This window comes from Eutrigla gurnardus, assembly GCF_963514095.1.
Source record: "Eutrigla gurnardus genome assembly, chromosome: 13".
NCBI classification, from domain to species: Eukaryota; Metazoa; Chordata; class Actinopteri; order Perciformes; family Triglidae; genus Eutrigla; species Eutrigla gurnardus.
The window spans coordinates 18001438-18024464 of NC_139936.1; the positions used below are offsets into that span (position 1 = coordinate 18001438).

Here is a 23027-nt window from a genome sequence, read left to right on the forward strand (position 1 = left end):
AAGTGTGTTTCCATTATTCACCGGGATGAATAAATCACTCCCAACTCTGGATTGTGCAGCATATGCGAGGCCTAAGCTGCGTTCATCTGCCATTCCAGACATCTGCTTCGCCAACGCTGCCGCAGTGACCGAGCCGGGGCCGCCGGGATGCCACGATGAAATATACATGATGAGGATGGAAAAGAAAACACAGGAGTGAGTTCAGGGCGGTGGGTTATTGATGATCCTCCATCCGGTCTCTGGAGCTGCTCTCCGTCTTACTTTCCCAGAACTTTTCTTCGGGGTCAGAGGGTCCTTCTTAGATTTCTGATGACATCATTATTTGCTGCACACAATGCTGCTAATCTATAATACACATTATAATCGTTGCATGCAGCGTTCATGTATGTTTGAGTAAACAACTTAAATTCTATGTTAAACAAAGGTTAACATGCTGAATGTCACTAAAAACTACAGAAACCATGGGTCCATGTGGCACAAATTTAGCATTTCTATACTATTTGTTGCTCGGCACGACTTTCAAACTAAAGTTTTTAACTTGGAAGGGTTATTTTGTATTTTTTATACCTATACTGTATTTTATTTTTCTTATTATAATACAGTGTGTATATGGCTGCATTTGTATATATAGTGTCTTTTGCCATTATTTTTATCTATAGTAATTTGTTTATTAATTCTAATTTAATTAATTTATGTTTGTTATTGACTGCAGTACTTGTTTATTCTTTGTAATTATTATTACTGAACACTGAGGCAAATTCCTTGCATATGAAAACGTACTAAACTCCTTTCTGATTTGGATTCTCAATATTTAATATTACGTCACTAGCTCTGGATGTTGCTGAGTCATGTTTGTGTGTCCACCATGAAAAAAATATCCTAATCAACTGCCAATGAGTGACACACAAAAACAGTGTGCCCTTTTACAAGAATCACTAGATTTCTATTACATCACTACTTCAGGTAGTGATGTTAAATGGTTTGGTGTAAAATGGTTAAAATGGTTTGTGAAATGGTTTATATACTTCCTGTCTCCTCAGTCTGGGCTGTACAATGCATTTACATCTTTTGCCTATGATTAGATTTGCACAGCTAACAGCCGTATTTAGCATTATGAAAAATGACGACTCAGTTTGGCTAACGTCAACACTTGGCTCATGATAAAAGTTTGGCAATGCCAGTATATGACAGCGTGCTTGTCAAGCTATGGAAGGGCATTAACAACCAAATGTAATGTGACTTTCCAGATGCGTGTACGATTAGCGAGTAGAATACATTAGCGAGTCGCCCAAATATTTAGGGAGAGAAAACACGAGTCCTTCCTTCCTGCTGCTCCGACACCAAAAGCTGAATAATGATTCACTCATTCCTCCATTCCCTCACTCGATATGTGCAATATCAACATTTTATATACAATATTTGCAATAATGAGCTCAACCGATTCTATCCTCTGCTGCTGTGATATTGTAAATGTCCTCACCGCAGCAGAAACCTAGTGTGTGCTTTGACTTCAGTCACAGATACCGCCTGTGTTTGGGTTTAACCAGTGACCGTGTTAACTGGTGACTCCCCGCCGGTTACTTCCGTGGTTGCTTGTTGTGAAGTTGCAAAAAAAACAACAGAACATGTAGATAGCTTTGTAAAATCTATTTTAAATACACCTGTTTTTATTATCTACGGCAACCACGCGGGGGAGTTACTACGATCAACCAGGGACGCATTCGGCTGTGAACCAGTTAACACCGGTTAGACTGAAACACCTACGTGACACAGATACAGGAAGTGACTTTCCAAAAGTAGCTGAAATAATGTTGTTATGTAGAATTCCACTCGACTAAAACGAGGGAGTGCATTTAAAGACATCCTTCTAAGTTATTCAGAAACGACATGGACCTGATCCCGGGAGATAAAACTCCGGATGAGAGTGCAGGATGAGATCAGGGACACGCTGGACGTCCTGCTGGCACCGACCGCAGCCTTAATTTATCTAGATTAAGTCGTCTCGATCCTGCTCGAAGTGTGACCTCCTCCATACAGCAGCAGGTGCTGAGGCAAGTAAAATGGCCCCCGATGATTGATGCCGTTTCAATTAGTCACAATGAGAGACCTTCACATGTCACTCTCCCTCCCTTATTAATGACATGCTGCGTTAATACTGGGCGTGTTATAGAGCCTCCCAGTGAGGGCTGTAATTAATGTGCTCGCCCTTAAAGACATAAGATGATCAGAGCTGGAGGTGTTTCCTTTTATATTTATGTACTTCATTATCTACACGTACCGGGTCATATATGCACAATCCAAGATTTACGTTTCCACAGAAGTAGGTGTTGACGTGTACGACACATCATTCCTGTATGTATTAATTGTTTTATGTTTAAATGAAATGAACCTGCAGCTGTGACATTTGATTGATGAAGAAAAAGTTCAATTTCATCTCCTCCCCGAGGCGTCCTGTAATTATGTGTACAGGAGAGATGTCTCTGATGCATCAACATTAAGACTCGCTTTTAACGCCCGCCACTTTATTATAGGTACGAGCCAACAGCATCAATATATATCGGAGGTAATTTGATTTTGTGTCACAATTAAAAGGACACATTTTTCTTTTTGTCAAATCTAATGAACAACAATGAATCTGCTACTAACAACTATTGTGTGACTCAGATTTATAATTAGATATATCATTCATAAGGATTTATAATCTTCTTCCTCCGTGCCACAGAGCTTGTTGTCCAAAAACTATTAAAACACATCAATAACAGTCATCGTAGTCAAAGGAGTCGTGAGGCGTTGCCTAAACCGACCTTCCTATGAAGATGGAAGTTTATTTTGAAAGTAATATTGTATATTGACACGCCATCATAGAAGAGGTGAGGCTAAGAATCGTTTGTTGGTGCTCCTACAATAAAATACACTAATTGTGTATCAATCCACAACCGAAAGTAGTCCCTTATAAATGCGCTTTTAATTCTAGTTGACAGAGTTCGACAAAAACCACCCGGATGTTTCAGAAATCTACTGAGACTTGTTTTAAAATCAAACTACATGTTTGTGAGCCATGTTTTTTTCTTTTAAATATCTACATTTTCAGTTGGAACCAATTGGCATCATAACCTTTTTGTGCAACTATCTATACTTTCAAAAGGTTGATTCAACTTCACCGTCAAGTTACACCAGAAGGTGTTTCTACCAATTAATATAAAGTATGATATATATAATTATCATATTAATGAAGAATTAAAGAACAAATAAATTGATATGTGACTGACAGGTTACTCTACTCCAGTTTCCCACAGAAAAGACAATTTCTGCGTATTTGAGTCCCGTCAGATTTCCAACCCAGGAAGACGCTTCGTGTACGTTTTCCAGGCATTGACATTAAGAACACACTAGAAACAGGATAAGCTGCCGGGCTGCGTGACTTCCCATCGCCGCTCCTTAACAATAAGCTGTGGAATATGTCGGAAACAGATTTTCATTTGGCCCCCATGACAACATCAGTGACCTGATAGCCATTGACCCTCCAGTGTAAGTTTGGAGGTCACATAAGTTTGGTCACGCTATCGGAGATTACAATGTCAAGACAAATAAAATACACAGGATTATTAACTCTGTATCTACATGCCTATGTGTGTCTGCTATACTGCGTGTTGTTGTTAGATAATCCCCAGGAGACACCGCTGACCTGATGTGAACAATGGCAGGATACGATCATTGATCTCATTGGCTTAAATCCCCTTCGGTGGAATATATGCGTTAGCCAAACATTTACTAAATGGACAACACTGCGTTACGATGCACATGGAACCAAACATGTTAAATATTAAGGGTGTAACAGATATTCATACTGGAAATGTTCGGGACAAGACGTTCAGTTCGGTATGTGACATCTTCTCGGTACTATGACCCTGTGACCTAAACAGCTGTATGTTTTTCTCGGGTTAGTTTTGGCAGAGCTTCAGTTGTTGTCGAATTCTAGTTGGTTTAGCCCGGGTTCATCAAGCTCAGTGGAACGAGCTCGCCATCGACATCCGGACAGCAGAAAGTCTCCACGTCTTCGTCCGCCGGCTAAAAACGCATCTCTTTCAACTGCACCTCGACGAAGAAGATGATGGTTTATTTGAATTAATTAAAAAAAAAACGTCGGCATCATCACCTGAACGTGTCGAGTAGAAGAGCGAAACAAAAACAGACCGAGGGCTGAGAAACAAAATTCATGAGCTATGAGGTGCTTAAACCTGGGGGTGTGACATCACTTACAAAGGATTTCATTGGTCAAACATATATTTCAACCCGCTCTCATGGCAGGTTTTGAAGTAGTCAGTATTAAAGGTTTGATCAAGACGCTTCAAAGACACTTTGGTGATGGTTTCCCTAAACCTAACTAAAAGGTTTTGTTGCATGAACTGAACTGTACGCAGTTATTTTAAGCCCAACAATGATATTTTCCCAAATCCTTATTAAGTGGTTTTGCTGCCTCAACCTAGCTTTGGGTGGTGGAGGGTTGGTGGTGGAGGGTTGGGTGGATGAGGTCACCTGTGCCCGGGGGCTTTCTCAGGTGAGAAGACATCAAGGGAATTGAGAGCCGCTGATGGATTTTTTTCTTCTCCACGGAGCCTTTCGGACCCCGGGGGCCACGCTCACTTTGTCTTAATGTCATTCTCTTGCATCCGTGCAGGCAGGTGAGATGATTGAGGCTGTCCCGGTCAATCTTACATAAAGGATTTGACGGAGGAGCGAGTCAATGAGGAGGAGGAAGGTACTGTAATGTACGTGCAGAAGGGAAAAACTCACTGGGACTGTTGGATGGTACGGTTGTATGGTTGTAAGGTGTATTTGTTACATATTTCGCACAGAAAAATGAAGGGATATCTATTGATTATTACAAGAAATGGGTGTTCATTCACAGCAAACAGAAATAAATCTTGTTGTGAAGTTATTTTTATTATTTGTATGTCAGTGAGTTGATAAATATATGCTTGTTTTGCAAAAAACAACCAAAAAAAACACATGGATTTTTATTTTGTGACCGAATTATAAATTCTCTGATAACCCCATTCAAAAAAAAAATCTATATGTTTACGTTTACGTTGATTCCTCTGTCCTCTGTAACTATTCCTCGATATAATCTGGTGGTCTGGGGAGCTTGTGTGCAAAACAGGATAATCATGAGGATAATCTCAATTATTAATAGGACGGTACAATATGATTCACCCACCGATTGTTTGAACACACGACGGAGCTGCAGCCAAACAAAGGCCGGCCGGCCGGCGGGGTGAGAGGGAATTACCACGTATGTGTTGAACACGATCAATCTGGGATCAGCAGAGCGATTTGTTTGGACGTTTTTTTTGGCTCCGTGCTCGCGCCCCATTGGCCGACTGCTTGTTGTTCTGGGAAGTTGACCTTGTCGGACTTAAGGAACTTTCCTGGGATTTTGCAGATCAGCGAGATGTTGATTTAAATGTGAAAATGAAATTGATTCTCCTGAACATTCCCAAAGAAACGACGCAGGGAGATGCAGCAGTCAGCACTCCTCCGTTCAGACGGTGGCACCCGACATCCTGCCAGCCTCATGAATAAATTATTTCCCTCCTCGCTGCCAAACTGTGCCACAATGAGCTAGACTGTATTTTTGCCATTTAAATTTCTGAGCCCATTTTCATGCAAATGGGAAATTTATTGTCACAAACCATGTAACGCCGGCACTAACGCCTTATCTTAATGAATATCAAGTGCGGCTGTATTTCCCTGCTGCAATAGCTCACTAATCAACTTTTAGTTGGAATGTGATTCATAAAGGGACGATTCATGGCCTCTCGACTTACACTCAGACTCCGGCCGGCCTATAAGACTGCGTCGGAAGGATTGATGAAGTCATCCATCAGATTGATCGCCAGCATTCTACCAAATGAAAATGATTATCGAATTACTGCGGCCGAGCCGTTAAAAGACCCCAGACTCGTAAAACTGGGAAGTTAGAGCTCCTCTGAACCCACTCAATTAAAAAGTACGAGGTAATCGCTTATACATGCTGTTAGTTTGAGTTATGGCGGTTAGCACAGCCTCTCCTCACTGCGGCTCCCGACTCTATTGTGCAATTACTTAAGAAAGGATACATTAAACCTTTAAAAAGTAGCAAAGGTTTAAGTTCAGGTGACCTTTAGAAAGTGTAGTAAAGTTAAATAGAAAGTTGGACGTTGCGGTTTTTTTTGTTCTCTATTAAAACGGCTGAGCTGCTGATACGTAACATAATCCTCCAGCCTTCCTCCGCCGCCGGTCGCGTGACATGAATTCTTAGTCCATAAGCTCAATATTGATATTAATCAAAAACTGGAAATGAATTAAGCCTCTTTACTTGTTTATTATGTGTTTGACCTTTCACACCAGGATGAGTATCCACAGTAAACACTGGTCCTTTTGTTTCCCACTGGCCTCCTGGGGACCTGAACGTTACATTTAACACATGAATATTCAGGTTTAACATAATTAAGCTTCGTTTAAAAGAAAATCTTTCATCCGAGTGTGAACAAAACAACTGTGGCCATTATTCTCTCCAAAATCAAACCTTTCAACCTCCCATTAAAATGAACCACATTGGTGATTTGTTTCAGTTTTGGTGGTTATTTTAGTTTGTTGGTTAAAATGATTTTCCAAATTGAAACAGTACATTTTGTTGACGATTACTTCATCTTCTTTTCCTTTAGGTGAATACATAAAGCAGGTTACACTAATATATTACCATATGCATATCGTCCCTGGAATAGTCTGTATTTAAGACGCAGACATAGTCACTGTAACGTCACCCATTGGTTTGTGGACTGCCGGTTTGAAGCCTTGAGACCCTTGAGCCATGCTTTATGTCTATTTGACTCTAAATGGACCATAATTGACTAAATGAACATCAAGCTGGGTTGACTTGAAACTAGAGATAGAGACCATAAACTCATGTTTACTGAGGTCATAAATCAAGTGAGAATTTAGAGGATATGCTTCTATACAATCAGAGGGGAGTCGCCCCCTGATGGCCACGAGAAATAATGCAGGTTTAAGGCATTTGAAGTTTGGCTTCACTTTACAGACCTGCATGTTGCTGCCTGCTTCCCTGGTCAACTATTTATTTTGACTCATTTGTGAAATCAGTCATCATCATTATTTACCCCACAGACTACGACTAATGAGACCAACACACAAAGTAATACAAACATGACGGAATGAATAAGTGATGAGGTTTAAAAAAAATGTACTTTGATGATTTAAACACAGCCTCATTAATTTATTGACTTCCCTGCAGCCTCGATGGACACCTGCTGCATATCTGTTAACCAGAAACACATCAGAGTTCAGCAACACGACATGTTACTCTGCATCGTGAGCAGCCTGCTCTCCGAAAACCTCGTTCCCATGAGAGGAAACTGCATTGAAAATTACGTTTCAAACGACGTATCGCACATCAGTTTCAACAAAGAGACGTGACTGTAGTGAATGGGGATGTCATTTTGTAGGTTGTCATAGGAACCTTCACAACAACGCTAAAACAGAATATATGAGAGCCACATGAGGTTGAACGTGGATACTTTTGAGGAAGATTTCAGGTGAAAACAAAAACATCACAAACATCACTCTCACTAACGCAATCTAAGCTCTTAATTCCTCTTTTTTTGTTCACAATCAAAACGATCTCCGTGAATGGAGGCCCTCTTTTACCTTCCGTCGCTAAGAGCTTTGGCGCAAACGCAAAAAGATGATTGGGAGTAATACTCTCGCTTTCAGGGAGGAGGGCGACAACAACAGCCATTCCCCGAGGGCTTTAGTCCCTTTGTTTTTGACAGCTACTTCAATTACCAGCATACGACGCCGGGGACAAGGTGACAAACATGTTGTTGTCTTTGTTGTCTCACACCAGACCGTTTGTTTACTTCCACAAACCAGCAGGTTGAGCCGCTACCTCACATGTGGGAGGTGTCGGCGGGCGGCCACGCCTTCTATCTTTCCAGTCACCGACTTGTGGACCAATAGGAAAGCAGACGGAGGGAGCGGCGCCCTCCACCTCTCCCCCCTTCACTCTCTCCATCTCCCTGTCCTCCTCTCCCTTCATTCACTGAGGATCAAGCCTCCGTAATCCCAGGATTTTATATCCACCAAAACAGCTTGGGCCCATCAGCAAATTGCAACGGCATATGGTATAGGTTTATGATTCATCTGGCACATGCATAGCAATGAGAGCCTCATTATCCGCGGGCAAACACCGGGAAAATATTGTAATGTTAAACGATGCCAGCCACGGGGAGAAGTGGCATCGGCCGTGTGGGAGGCCCGTGTTTGTTCGGCCCAGCGAGATCAGCAGCTGAAGGTTTTAAACAGCTCTCTGGATCCACCGCGCCTCCCGCGGTCCGGGGCCAGATCATGGATCGGCTGGGCCCGGGTGCCCCGCGAAGATGGGAAGATGGAGGAACGGGCAGCACAACAGGCCTGAATACGCCTCAGAACCAAAGTCCCCCAAAACACCAACATGTTGACCAGAGAGTCATGATGAGCAGCGAGATCTATAAGATCACATCAGTAGACTACAATACGCCGCCTGGAGAAATAAAAGCATTCAGTGTCTTTTTTTCTGAGCATCTTTGTGTGCTGAAAGTTTAAAAACTCAATGTCAAACAAATAGATCATAAAGAGCAAAGTGGCGTCGCTAGTGTCTCATACACCAGTGGTTAGAGTGGTTAAATATTGTCAAGATACAGTTGTCCTAGAAACATAAAACCTAAAAGAAAGTGCTCAGAGTGTTTTCTTGATGTCAGCCGCCGCCACGTTGAATGTGTGCTCGCATGTAGGTTCTGTATCTGATTGGCTAATGCAGCATTTTTCAAGATGACGGCGCGCTGCAATAAAAGTTGGATCAAATTTGTTATTTTAGAAAATAAACCAGTTGAGGCAGCGGTAGACCATAAAACCCTGTGGTCTGGGTTGAAAAATCACAGTGTTTTTCAATGGAGTCTGGGAACTTTAAAGAGAGTATAATAACGGTAACAACACAGGACTTTCACCCAGGAGACCATGTTCGACACGGCGAGTTTTCCTCAACCTAACATTTGTTTTATTGCTTAAACAAAACTGTACAAAGTTATCAAACCTAATGAAGCTAACCGAACGCCGTCCCAAAGGTAAAGCCGTGATGCTACTAGAATTAATCTTTGCCTCTAGTTGATTTCAAACGGCAGGTAGACGTGATACCTTTCTTTCTGCACACATTCGGACCCCCACAGGACCAATGAGCCAAATAGTTGGATATGCTGCAGTATAATTCATTTGAAAAATGAATAATAATGTTATTCAGCCAGCAAGTGTCATTTAACTCAAATACAACGTGTCACCGGAACACCTAATATGATGCAACGCCTCCATAAGACATATTTCATGCGTATATTTCTGTTAAAGGCACATTTCCCCTGACTCGGACGTTCTGGCTCCCTTTTCACCCAGAGACATGATGCACCACGTTAGCACCGTTTCCAAACATCTGCTGGAGAAGTCAGAAGCGATCCTCTCGCCTCTTTGGAAATGTGACATGATTACATACAAACACCTCCAGCCAAACTTTCCCCTCCGCCTTCATTAAAGCGGCGCAGAGCGCTGCTGGCAAGGTGACTGGACCGGGGCTCTGCCAGGGCCCCACCCCCCCACAGGGGCGGCACCGCCTCACCAGGGCCCCACGCGATTGGCTCAGAGGGCCTCGGGTCCAGCGCCGCGGCGGGTCGATGTGGGTTCAGACGTGGAGCAGAAGCGACCGCGGCTGCCTGCGTGGATCCTCTGCTCGGAGACGAGCCGCCATGAGCTGACAGTCAGTATGTTGGAGGTTTATCATTAGCAGGCTCCAGACGGCCCGCCGGGCCCCCCGGGCCAGACAGGTGATTTGCTCGGCCCTCTGACTCAACACGGACCCCCGCGGAGCTTCAACACACATATTGTGCCATCATTATTTCATACCTAGCAGGTTTAGGTGCAAAGCCAGGTAACTGGAGGAAGAGTTGTTCCTTATTATCTGTGAGGAGCGAGAGCTGGGAGAGGGAGGAAGCATCGGCCATTTGCTGATCGTCTGTCTGATAACATGCTCACATAATATTTAAAATGAATTTAAAGAAATGATTAAAAAAACAAATAGACGACAACTGGATACGAGTGGAATCCTACACCAGATAAAATACATGTTCTCTTTCACATTTGGGTTCTTCTGTTATTTCTTTCTGTTCGATGTTGTTACGTATGAACATATCCAGAATGCGTTATACATTAAGGGCGCATGACATGTTTTATATGTAAAAAATAATGACAGTTTTTCATTTTTATAGTTGGTTTTTCATCCCTTAAAGGGACAGTGTGTAGACAGTTGTCTAGTAGGATATTCAGTTCAACAAGTGAGAGATACGGCTGCATCGGTAGCAGCCTCCTCAATCGATACAAACTATCAATGAATTCCTAGATGAATCGGTTAGAGTCATGGATTGGGTATCGCAAGACTTTGAAGCGGTCGGCCGCCCATCATATCTATGGGCGGCATTACACCAGCATTTCTAAAACAACGCGAGAGCTGAAAGCTGCCGGCGAAACGCCGTAGCTGGCTAGCTGGTATGAGTGATAAACAAGGGACAACACGGAACATGGAGGAGGTGGAGGTGGAGAGGCGGGCGCAGCACAGGTAGGCGGCTGCGACGCTGCCGTGTGACCGCAGGCACTCCACGACCGCACATGAGAGACGGACGGCTTTGAATGTCAATCGCTTGTGTCTCAACTTGCGCCACAAGAGGCGGCCGCAGCACGGGTAGCGTCCACAACGCTGTCCTGTGACCGCCATCCAACCATTCAGCCAGACTTTTTTTTTGCCAGTGCCATACAGCCACAATGCTTGGGGATATGTGGTATTTTACATATTTGAAAAGAAACTATTGTAGGCCTACTGTCACTTTCATAGAATCGGCTTCTTTATTTTATAAAATATCTACAACAAATATTAACCGTAGAATCGAATCGTATCGTTCTTACACTGTATGGAATCGATTTGAATCGAATCGGTCTGTAATTAAAGGATATCGTTTTTGAATCGAATCGTAACCTGTGTATCTAGATGCATATCGAACCGTTTATCATAAAGAGATGTGCAACCCTATTGTCTAGTCATGTGCTAAACGCTCACTAAAACACCTATTTCAGCTCAGTATTTCAGCTGGAAGTATCGATCGTGTCTGCACCACATTTTTTTTCTGTCAGTCTGGACGACATCATGGTACAAAAGGAACGTTTGGACAACAACACCTCTGAGTTAGATTTAGGAAAACCATCACGAATGCGTCACACAGCAAAGCATTGGACCCCTCCAGCCCCGCCCTTCTCAATATTTAATGCTACGTCACCAGCTCCTTAATTCTTGCGTCGACAACGAAAAAGGATCCTGATCAACTTTCCATTGGCACTATTTTCTGGCCAAGACTTCCTGTCCCCGTACAGGAAGAGGACAGAATGCGTTTCCTGACTGATGACAGCGGTCTGATGTTCTGATTAGGTTTTACTGTTTTACTGCACACAATTGCCCAAATCTGGCGTGTAACATGATTGGACTTACATTACACGTACGTACGTGGGTCTCCGCTGCCTCGCCGCTCTCTCGTTAAAATGCCATCGCTGACATACAGTCTAATCATCTTACAGGAGTCCTAAGTCTTTATCAGCATATATACTATATTGGGCTTTAAATTCACAGGGAGCTCACAGGAAAAAGAGCATGAAAGATAAAGCTTGGAAATCCTGAACCGTCAAGCGCTCCTAATCCCCCCCCCCAACCTCCATTCTCCACAGCCTGAACAGCAGCCCTGCGTCTCGCCTGAGAAGGGGATTTACTTGTAATGCTCTCAGAAACACAATGCAGAAAATCAAGTGTCAACTCTAACAAGCTGTTCTTAGGACGGATGGGCCGCCCTCGGGATCCGACGGGGTCCCGGCTCAGGCTTTGAAAGGTTAGAGAGAGTACTTGATCCCACAGTTACCCAAATTTCAGAGGCAACTGTGCAAATGGGGATAACCTGGGAAAAGCCAGACGGGCTTTCTGGGGGCAACAGCTGCTCGAGTCCGTCCGCTGGCTGCCAGAGAAACTTTATCAGGGGAAGTGGAGGTGGAAACTTTTATGGCGGCTAAGCCCCCCTCCATCAAATTGCGAAAACAGAACCTTGTGGCACAGCTCAGGGCGGATTTAGGAGTTTACTTGGTGTTTTCTTAGCTGTGAGCGTCGTTAATATAAAAATAGAAGAATGCAAAGACCTTCGGATGCCGCCGTCCTCGTGTGCCTCTCTTATTCCAATCAGAGTGTTAGCCGATCAAACAGACACACTGGTGAATTATTTTACTGTCTTAGTCTTCTATAAACCCTCAACGCATCACGGGATGTGAATTTATTTCATCTTAAAATGAATTCAGTTTCCTACAGACATCATGTACATCATTTGTATCATTTTCCTGCTGAAATAAGGAATATCTGCAGCATCTAAGCTTCTTTAAACATCTTCATTCTCCTTTCAGATGTCTTTTCGTCTCCAAACTATTTTGTTTGTTCGCGTATGGCACAGAGGACGTTTACATTACACATGATGTATGAGCTTCGATGGCAGCGTGGAATACAAACGGCTCTTCAGGAACAAAATTAAAAAGTTTGAACAAGAGTGTTCAGACTTTCTGCACGATGAATGCCAGTCAGATTATTATCAAGTGTTTCCTGCAGCCAGCTGTGTTTAAAGCAACACGGTCCGAAGCTGCTAATCATAAGCACGACAGCAAAATAAGCAGATATTTGAATAAAACTCTGCCGTTAAAGTGTTAATGTCTCCGATAGCTGGTCAGCAGTAATCAGCTTATGGAGATGAGTTAGTGAGCGTGGAGCCGGACTGACCCTGGATCAGAATGACACGATGCCTTTAGTCCAACATCAGCTCATGAAGCTTTTTCACGTTTTCTGCTTCCATGCAGCTGTTTTTCAGCGAAGTCTTTGTAATCAAGACTTCAGGAAACTAACAGACAGGAAACAAAGAGTCTGATGACTAATAATCCTCATCAGTACAGCTGCTGCAAAGTCAGTGCATTTGTGTCTCTAACTAACAAGGCATTGATTATCTTTTAATGTCAGTTTTGTTTCATTGTTTAGTCTAAAAAATGACTGAAAATAAGGACTGATGTCCATCCGAAGTTTCCAGAAGCAACCTGAAACATTACGTTACGCAACGAAACTGCAAAAAACATATCTGTGTTCTTATTTTCAGCATAACTATGTTGTTTTTACTAAAACAAACCAAGTGGCTTTGTCGCAGTTTTTTGTTTTAAACCGTTAAAAACTGACCAGAAAAAAAGGAATTCCCTGGAAGTATAATTGAGAGAGCGGTGTCGTTGTATGGGAATGTCATTTTGGAGGAAAAAGATGTAAGTTATTCATTTTACATTTAATTACATTTAACCACTGTATTCTTTTTTTTAAAGTCTACTCTTGCCATTTTTTTCATAATCAGGAGCTCCTCAAGGTCGCAAAGAAGGTCCATTACTGCTCAGACAGTTTATTCCTCACATTAACAGCTTTACATGACTTCATTCTAAAACATGAATGTGTGTGTCGACAACACGACCTGCTGTCCTGAGACTTTGGTGCCTGAAATTAAAAACCTCAGTGAGAGGAGAGTTTAGGCTGCAAAATGTCTTTCTGACAGCTAAACCTCAAACGCTCCTCCTCTCTCACTTCTGATGTGGAGGAAGGGTTACACACACACACACACACACACACACACACACACACACACACACACACACACACACACACACACACACACGCCTCAGCTGGCATCTTGTCACAGCGTGCAAACGTGGATAAAGCAGAAGGTGTAGGAGCGCATATTTTTACTAAATGCAAGACCTCGTTTTTGGGGCGATGAAGACCTCGGAGGGGTTTTGACTGTGTGTGTGTGTGTGTGTGTGTGTTGCCTCCGGTGACTGACTTCACAGGGGGAAGAGGCTGCACACTGTCCACTCCTCTGTGTGTACACACACACACACACACACACACACACACACACACACACACACACACACACACACACACACACACACACACACACACACACACACACACACACACACACACACACACACAGTATAATCACGTTCCCTGTCGGGCCCTATAAATCTATGAGGGCCCAATTAAAGATGGCCTTTAGCATGTCCACCCCTACCGGCTCACACGTGTTAAAAAGAGAGAAAGCAAAGAAAACACAGTTTGCTTTTCATTCAATGTATATTTGACACAACAGACTGCAGTGTAAAACAAGAACTATATCATAAAAACAGTGTAAAACTCATAACAACAATACAAATAAAGCAAATAAGACGCTCTTTGGTCTTTGTGGTTGCAACTCACACGTGTGTGCAGCTTGTGTGACCTGAACCAGGACTTAAAGGTGCTACGTGGATATAAAAAGGCAGCATGAAAAACACAAACTGTACAATTCCAAAGATAATTAAATGATAAATTACAATAATTTGCTCCAATAATAATATATGAAGGAGAAAGAAGTGCATGCAAATCAAATTCAATCCAATATTTGAGAAATTTAATGTATCAACAATTGTAATAACCTAATATTTTTAAGTTAATGTGAGAAAAGTTGAAAAATGTGGCTCAAGTGAACAAATCGTGATTTTTTTGGGGTGTCTTTAAATTACATTAAAACAACTTAATTTAAGTGCGGAAATACAAAAATACTATTTTTCACCAAAGGCACCATTTTTTTCATTTTTTCTATGTACAACAAAAGGTGCTAAAAATGAATACTATGATGTGTTGAGAGGACATGTGACGTGTTGTGACTGCTATGTAAATATCTCATTAGTTTGGGTTAATAACATTCCTGCGCTTGTGGTTGTAACATAAAAAAAAATCGAAGCACTAAAATGTCCTCATCTAGCGAGCGTCCAGAAAGAGGCTGATGAGCCTATTAAATGTCAGCCTGCAAAAATTATGCAAGAGGCTAAAAGCGTTTAAGTGGGACGTAAATACCAGCGGACCCCGAGGATTTGATTTGGGATTATTTGCGTCCCTGCGATCGGGACGGCGAGCAAACAAAGGAATAATTAGCCCGGCGTGTTGCGCGGCGCCCGTCCCGCCCACCGAATGCGAGGCGCTCACCCATTCCCCCTCAAACTTGATGGTTGTTGAACTTATTTTTAGTGTCATTTGATAAGCTTCCCTGCTTGCATGGAGACATCCCACTGACCCAGCCACTGGTCATTGTCTATACCGCTTCCCGTCAAAGCCGCCGCGCTTTGTCAGGTTTCGACTCGAATATCCATTTTGCATCTGAAGTACGGTATCCGAAGTGACTGGATCATTCGAGCCTTTTTCTTCAGCTGCTGCCCCTTCTCCTCCCCCACAGTGTTTCCGCTCACACTACCATCATCTGGGATTGGCGTCATGACAGCGCGCTTGAGAAATCCACAATATATATAAATATATATTCCCTGCTTTTTTTGGGGTGAGCGCGTTGGGGGTGGAGTGGAAGGGAAGGGGGGGGGACGACATAATTTCTGGAAAATGAACAATACTTATCCGTCCATCGCATCCGTTGCTTTGGGTTTGCGTTTTGGACGTGGTGCACCGTCACCGTGGCGCCGTGTCCCCCTTTTTTCCCCTGTGAGGAACGCAGTAATAGGTCATTCAATGTCAAAAGGCATAAAAAAGAGACAGCCAAGTCTTCACAGGCTGCTGCTTGCTGTTGCCTTTAATTATTTTAATTAAACTTTGATATTCTGTCGCTAGAACTAGTGAGTTGTGACGCGGCCGGGAAGCCCCTCGGAGGTTTGAGGCGGGCGGCGGGTCGCGGGGGGCCGCCGCGTCTATATCTTAAAAGTCTGAAGTGATCGGCCTGTTTGTGGGCGGTGATGTGCTACGCCTTGCTGAGCAGAGAGCAGACTGCGATAGAAACACCAAGCACCATGTCAAGGTCTTCAAGGCATCAATCCCTCAAAGCGGGCTGGACACCCTCGTGGTCGGGAGGCTGTCCTGCGGTCCGATAACGCTCTATTAATTTTCTTGTCCCGAGTGCATAATGAAAGGAAGGTGTCTTGGAAAAAAAACAACAAAAAAAAACACGACAAAACTACAGGGCAAAGTCTTCCAATACCTCGGGGCGTCCTGTCTACAATTTGTCATGCGTGTGCACTTCTCAGTGTTAAAATGACAAGAGAAGCCGGTCAGAGGGCGGCCGCCGGGCGTCCAGCGCCGCTGAAGTTGGAGAGGATCCGTGATGAGACATCGCCAAGAGGCAACGCACTTCTGCACTCGTGAGGCCCACTGGGATTATTCAGACTTCCACGCCAAAGGCAAACGCCCCCTTTTTCTTTTTTCCCCCCTCTTTCTTTAGATAGCTTCCGTCTGTGTCCATGAAATTAGGTTTTGCACAGAAGGCACAATATGGTCAGAATATGTTAAGCCTTTGGTGCGCATGAAAAGCTAACAGAGGTCTGTGGTGCCCTGTGCTTCTTTACCTCCTTAATTTAAAAAATATATATATTTGATGATAAAAAAAGGTAGTAAATAACTTAATGAATAAGAGTGAATGTGGACATTTCACCCGGCGTGCTTCAGAGGTCAAAGAGCAGGAAACCAGAAGGGGAACTATGTGCACATGTTAGAGCGGAGGGAGCCGATAGTGGTTTTAACTGCAGGACTAAAGATCTTGGGGGGAAAAACACAACGTGAAATTCTTTAACTGTCCACGACGATCAGCACATGTTGGTTTTCACACAGTAGTCCGTCTGTCCTCGTCTACTGATGCTGCACACGGTTGAAATTCATACACCGACCCTGAAAAACACAGACAGAAAGAAAGTATTAAAACTTTCATCATTAAGAAACACTTTTTTACATCATTTCTAATTAGGATCTCAAATTCTGTCATCTGATAACAGATTATTCCATTTAAATAATCCAAATAAAAATATTTACACAAAAATAAAGACAAAATAAATAAATTAAACTATTTATGTATTAAATGTATTTTGATACACAAGGAGAAAATATTTAATAAATACGTAGTAATAATAATAATAATAATAATAATAATAATAATAATAATAATAATATTAATAATAAAAGGTTGTACATAATTAAAATAAAGAGAGCACACTTTAAATACATAACTATAATATCAGGACAAACAAAGTAAAACAATCAGCAGAATGTATTATATTATTATTATGATGTATTATTAAGTCAAATCTAATCAACTGGCGATCCTTCACTACCTTTCTGAGAATTAAGGAAAAAAAACTGTCTCACTTGCTTCTCCCAGTGCATGCTCTCACCCAACATGTGTGTGTGTGTGTGTGTGTGTGTGTGTGTGTGTGTGTGCAGCTGTTTGAGCCTCTCGGTGCAGCAGCAGCCAACAGTAGGCCAACTGGCACCAAGAGGGAGCTCTCGCACAGCGAATCCCCAGCAGCCTTCAGGCCTCCACACACACACACACACACACACACACACACACACACACACACACACACACACACACACACACACACACACACACACACACACACACACACACACACACACACACACACACACACACACACACACACACACACACACACACACACACACACACACGCACACAACCACACATACACACAAAACCACATACACACAACCACACACAACCACACACAACCACAACACACACACACACAATCATAAAGGCAGTGAGTTCTTTCATCCATTAATCCTCGCTGTCGTACATATGATATCTGTAAATATTTAGAGGCATCGTCCCCCTCAGTATTCCTGACGGACAAGTTCGCCTGAATCTCAACAGAAAAACACACGTTTTCTCTCCACATCAGTCCGTGCAGGTGACCGGTGCAGGTGACCGGTGCAGGTGACCAGTGCGGTGGCGGTTAATGGCAACGACAGCAACACGTTTCCTTCAGCTCCAAAGTTCCTCATACGTTCATCGTCACAAGCGACAAGCGATAGTGTTTCCTTGCAAATTTGATTTAAGTTAAATTAGCAACACGAATGTCCCTTCGTGGAAAGAAGACAGCCACGCCATCACGGGCTGGATCGCCAAAATAAAAGGGTGCAATTGGCTTTGAACTCTGGACGTTCTACCAAACTGCATCCATCGTCAAACTCTACGTCATCATGACATTTAAACTGTTAGATGACGTCAAACTGGTTGTCATGACGGTCTGATGTCATGACGCCTGTGTCTCATGTCAAACCAGCAAAACGTTGGAACAACAAGTGCCTCAGCTTGAAATCAGCGCCATGTAAGGAGACTTCACACATTTCTTTGGATCAGGAGAATCGATAATAGCAATGGCATCAATACAATCTTATCAATTGCCATGACATCTTATGTCTACTTGGCATTTTGCAAGTTATCATGTACAGGATGAGAGAAAGAGATCATGACTCGTAGAGACGATGTTTTCAAAATGTTCGACTGAGACTGAAGGAAATCTGACTAAATACGATGGTTTCCACGACTCCAAACTAAAGAAATCGTCTGCCCAAATGCTCGGACCCCAAACAACGTAAAAGATCAATCTGCAGCGTCACATCACAGCACGCAGGACACCTGTTATCGACTAATATTTATTTATTAACGTGTTTCAGAAAGAGGAAAATGTGCCGGTAAGATAAGATGTCTCCTGGTTGTGGACAGGAAGCAGCGAGGCGTTTGCTGCCGGGCGGCAGGGTGACGCCTGAGTCGGCAGCCGGCTCCTCTTACAGTATTCTGCACTACAGTCTGGCTCGGGAGCACAAGTGTGCACGGACAGACTGTGACGAGGGCTTTAGACAAGCTGGAGAATCTTCCATTCCTCATTATTTGGCAGCGCTTCTGGGTGTTTGATGGAGGGGTGGGGGCTTCGCATCCATCTCTGCATGGTAAGCCCCTCGACGTGTACCCTCTGCAACTAATCTCACACAGTCAACAAATAAGGCACATCAGATGCTGTTTTGGCCACGGCCATCAGAGCGGCTAAGTTCAGTGGATTTTAGGGGTTTTGCGGCGTGGTGGGGGAGGGGGGAGGATCTGGTGCGAGGGTGAAGCAGGTGCATCACAATACGGTCAAGCCCGTTCCAGCTCCCCTGTTCCCGGCTTGGCAGGGAGCGCCGCCTTGTAACGGGGCCATGTTGGAGGGACGGAGGCCCACCTGTGCCACCCGGAGCGGCGGAACAATAGTCTGAATGTGTCAGCGCGGGATGTCAGCGAGATCTCATCAGACGGACGGGAGCGTGACTGCAGATGGACGGGTGGACGACTCGCTGGTGAGACGGAGAGGTGAAGAGACAGGGGGGGGTCAGAGAGACGCATCGACTCCCAAATGAAGACGGTGATTAATAAGGTTCATTACACTCGGCTGGATTTCTACCTGCATGTCAAACTGAACTGGTTTTAACAAACATGTTGATATTTGAGAGGTCCGACACACAGATGTAGACTTTACAGCAAAGGTGTGAAAAGCTGGTATCTATTCACCAATATTATATCATTTTTTTATATAATGGTTAGTAGTAGGAGTGGTATCATATATCATAATTTTACATACATTTAAAATGTCAAGTGATGATATGAGAAGCTGGAACATTGAGTACAAATGTTTGGCGTTTTAATGGATGAGCTACTTCAAATCAGTCATTAAAGCTGATTATCTCATGATTCCATTGAACATCCATCACAACACCAATCATGTTCTTAGTAAGAAACATTTTGAAAAGTATTCAGAGCTAAGGGCTCGATTCCCCAAAGTGTATCAGAAGGAGCTGCTTGTGACTTTTTTTTATGTCAAAATCTGTGTTTTCCCCAAACTTGGAGCGTGTGAACACAACTTCCCTCTTTCAGTCCTTCAGAATAATAATATAATAATAATAATTCTCCAAACAGAATATGAATTTATGAATTTACATGTAAACATGGTCAATGCCACTTATCGCCATGGATACAGTTAACGATGACGTTTGAAATGTTTCTAGTGAGTGAAAACAGAGACGTCGTCCAGCTCCCTGAAGAACTGGAAAGTGAACATTAACTTTTTCCCAACTTTCCTTCCAGAATTTAGAAAATAATCTTGAAATCTTCTTTAATCTATTAGTTCAACAGAACTACAACTGTAGAGTGAAGCTGCCGCGTGTTCGTCTGTTTTCAGAACCAGTTTGAAAAAAAGCCTCAGAGATAAAAATCAAAAGGAAATAAACACAGCTGCCCTCCTAAATCTCTGTATTGGCTTGTGGTATTAATTGATTGTATAGTTTGTCACATTTACACTATCAGAAACAAAAACAACAACAAAAAGATGCAGGAGAGACGGCATCCATTTAGGTTACAGAACGAATCTCCCATCTGGACTGTAGTGTGAAAACACTTGCAAGCATCAGAGTTGTAATCCAGTTGCAAGATGCTTATTTTGCAGTGATAAGCTTCTAGCTTTGAAAGATTTTATTACCAGAACAGAGACTTTTTTCTCTCCCCACATTAGAGCTTTGCAGCCTATACAGTATCTTAGTTAATCTGGGGTTTACTTAATCCAACAGCGACAGGACGACGGCGACGCTCGTCACATTAGTCCAACACGTGTCTGTTGTTCTGACTAAATTTTAATGAGCTGAACAGCAAATCCACACGGCATCGTAGAGCTGCTGTGCACTTTTATCTCCACAGCGACTTCCTGCAGTGTGTGCTGCTGCTACACTTCGCCCGTTAGTGACCGTTGCTTTGTGTGTCAGGTAACATCGGGACCGTCACTCCTGAACTAAGAGGTTTTTAGCCGTTCTGAAGCCTGGATTCGTTCATTTGTTTGTTACAACCAGAAGCGACACCAGAAGGCGGAGCCAAGTACAACCGGACGCCGAATAAGAAATTGTTTGGAGACCAAAAACTTTCATGAAGTGAAAACACAGTGTGAAAGGGTTAAAAAAAAAGGGACAACTCCCAAACCGGAAACACAGATGTCTTGTCTTTTATAGCATCAAACAAATGTTATGCATGGCTTCATTTCACCTGGGTGATGGTGACACATAATGTAATCATTGCTTCTGGTCAAAAGTGATTACTGATGCATTAAATAGGAATAAACAGAGGCTTGTGTCTGAAAACAAAATATTCTAACTTTATGGGCAACAGTGTGTATAGAGTATTTATTAAAGGCAAGACGTGCCCAAAAAACATTACTTTTTTAAGTACAGCTATAAAGTTTTTTATGTATTTGGAAGATGTATCAGTAGTTGTGGCATTAATTGGTTTTTGTCAGAGATTATTTCAAACTGGTGCTCATTTATTCTAGACTATATGATAACAAGGTTCATTAAATTAAGTTTAAATCCTGAGTTTTATAATGCCAGGGTTTAAATTAAACTCTCAAATCCAAATCCGATTGTTAGTTCAAACTGATATTTGCCGTCTGCAATCCACGCTAAGTACAAGGAATAGAAGGTGTGAACTGTCCCTTTATCACATCCACTGTGGCAGCAGACTAAAAACTCAGCAAACACCTTTTCCCTCTCCGTGCCGCCGACCGTCCAGCCTCGCCACCGGACATGTGTTGTGTTCGAGTCCGTGTCCTCGGACACATTGAACAAATTAAAAGTTCAAGTTAGACGGAGAAGCACAGCTGCAGAGGGAGAGGGGAGAGAACCAGAGTGAGCAATCCTCCCTCCACGAGGCTGCTGGCCCTCCAAACACACATATACACACACATATATACTCACACACACACACACACACACACACACACACACACACACACACACACACACACACACACATATACACACATATATATACACACACACACACACACACACACACACACACACACACATATATACACACATATACACACACACACACATATATACACACACACACATATATATACACACACACACACACACATATACACACACACACACATATACACACATACACACACACACACACATATATACACACACACACACATATATATACACACACATATACACACACACACACACATATATACACACACACACACACATATATATACACACACACACACACACGCACACACACACACACACACATATATACACACATATACACACACACACACACATTAACACACATATATATACACACACACACACACACACACACACACACACACACTGCCCACACAGCGCTGCCATCTGGCCTGCTGGGAAATCAGAGCCACCTGAGACTCGGCCAAATACATGATGCTCGCTGACAACTCGGGCAGTTCCTCTCATTGTAAAGAAATGAATAAAGATTATACGAGCACATAAGGCACATGGGAGGCCAACATTAAAAAACAAAGAGGACTGGGAAGTTTCACAGACACGTTGGACCATGCTGGAGAAGAAGTGACGAGATCTATGAGTTCATGCTTAGTATCCATAGTTATAAAAACAATAGTAGTTATAAATACCTCTGTATTTATATTTACCCACTAGTGCTGAAGGCCTTTAATACAGATGATGAAGAGCCATCATTAAGACCTGTGTGGGGGATTCACATACTCGAATATTATTGGTCTTGTAGGCTTGGGACAACATGAAGATTTCACGTCGGCATCATCCTGCCAAAATAACTGCTATTCACAATTCTATTTCGATGATAATGTTTCGGATTGGATCTCAGAGAGATGGTTTCTGATCCTGCTTGCTTCTTGTGGTTGTAAATAGACATTTCAGTGCAACTTCCTTTTTTACCCTCCACTGCACTGCATCGTCACACAGAAAGGAAACAGCTGTTTCCACGCTTCTCAACCATCTGAATTTAGCGTTTAAAACATTCACACGGCAGTGAATCAGTCACATGATGTAATCATGATGTAATCATGATGTAATCTATTGGTTTCGTGCTGAGCGACACACATTGTCCTTTTTTGTGTCTCTCGCCACAACATGCCAGTCCATTTGGATCCTTTTTGGTGGTGGACAC

The 23027-nt window shown here is 42.9% G+C and overlaps 1 protein-coding gene across 1 annotated transcript in view; it reads right to left on the reverse strand.

The window, feature by feature from the left end:
- Positions 1–15480: 15480 nt before the first annotated feature.
- antxr2a (ANTXR cell adhesion molecule 2a) overlaps positions 15481–23027 on the reverse strand; it is a 62654-nt gene continuing 55107 nt past the window's right edge. Inside the window, exon 17 of the mRNA XM_084025828.1 lies at positions 15481–16885. Within this exon, the coding sequence (XP_083881954.1) occupies positions 16847–16885 (39 nt within the window). The 3' untranslated portion in view covers positions 15481–16846. The remainder of the gene's footprint in view (positions 16886–23027) is intronic.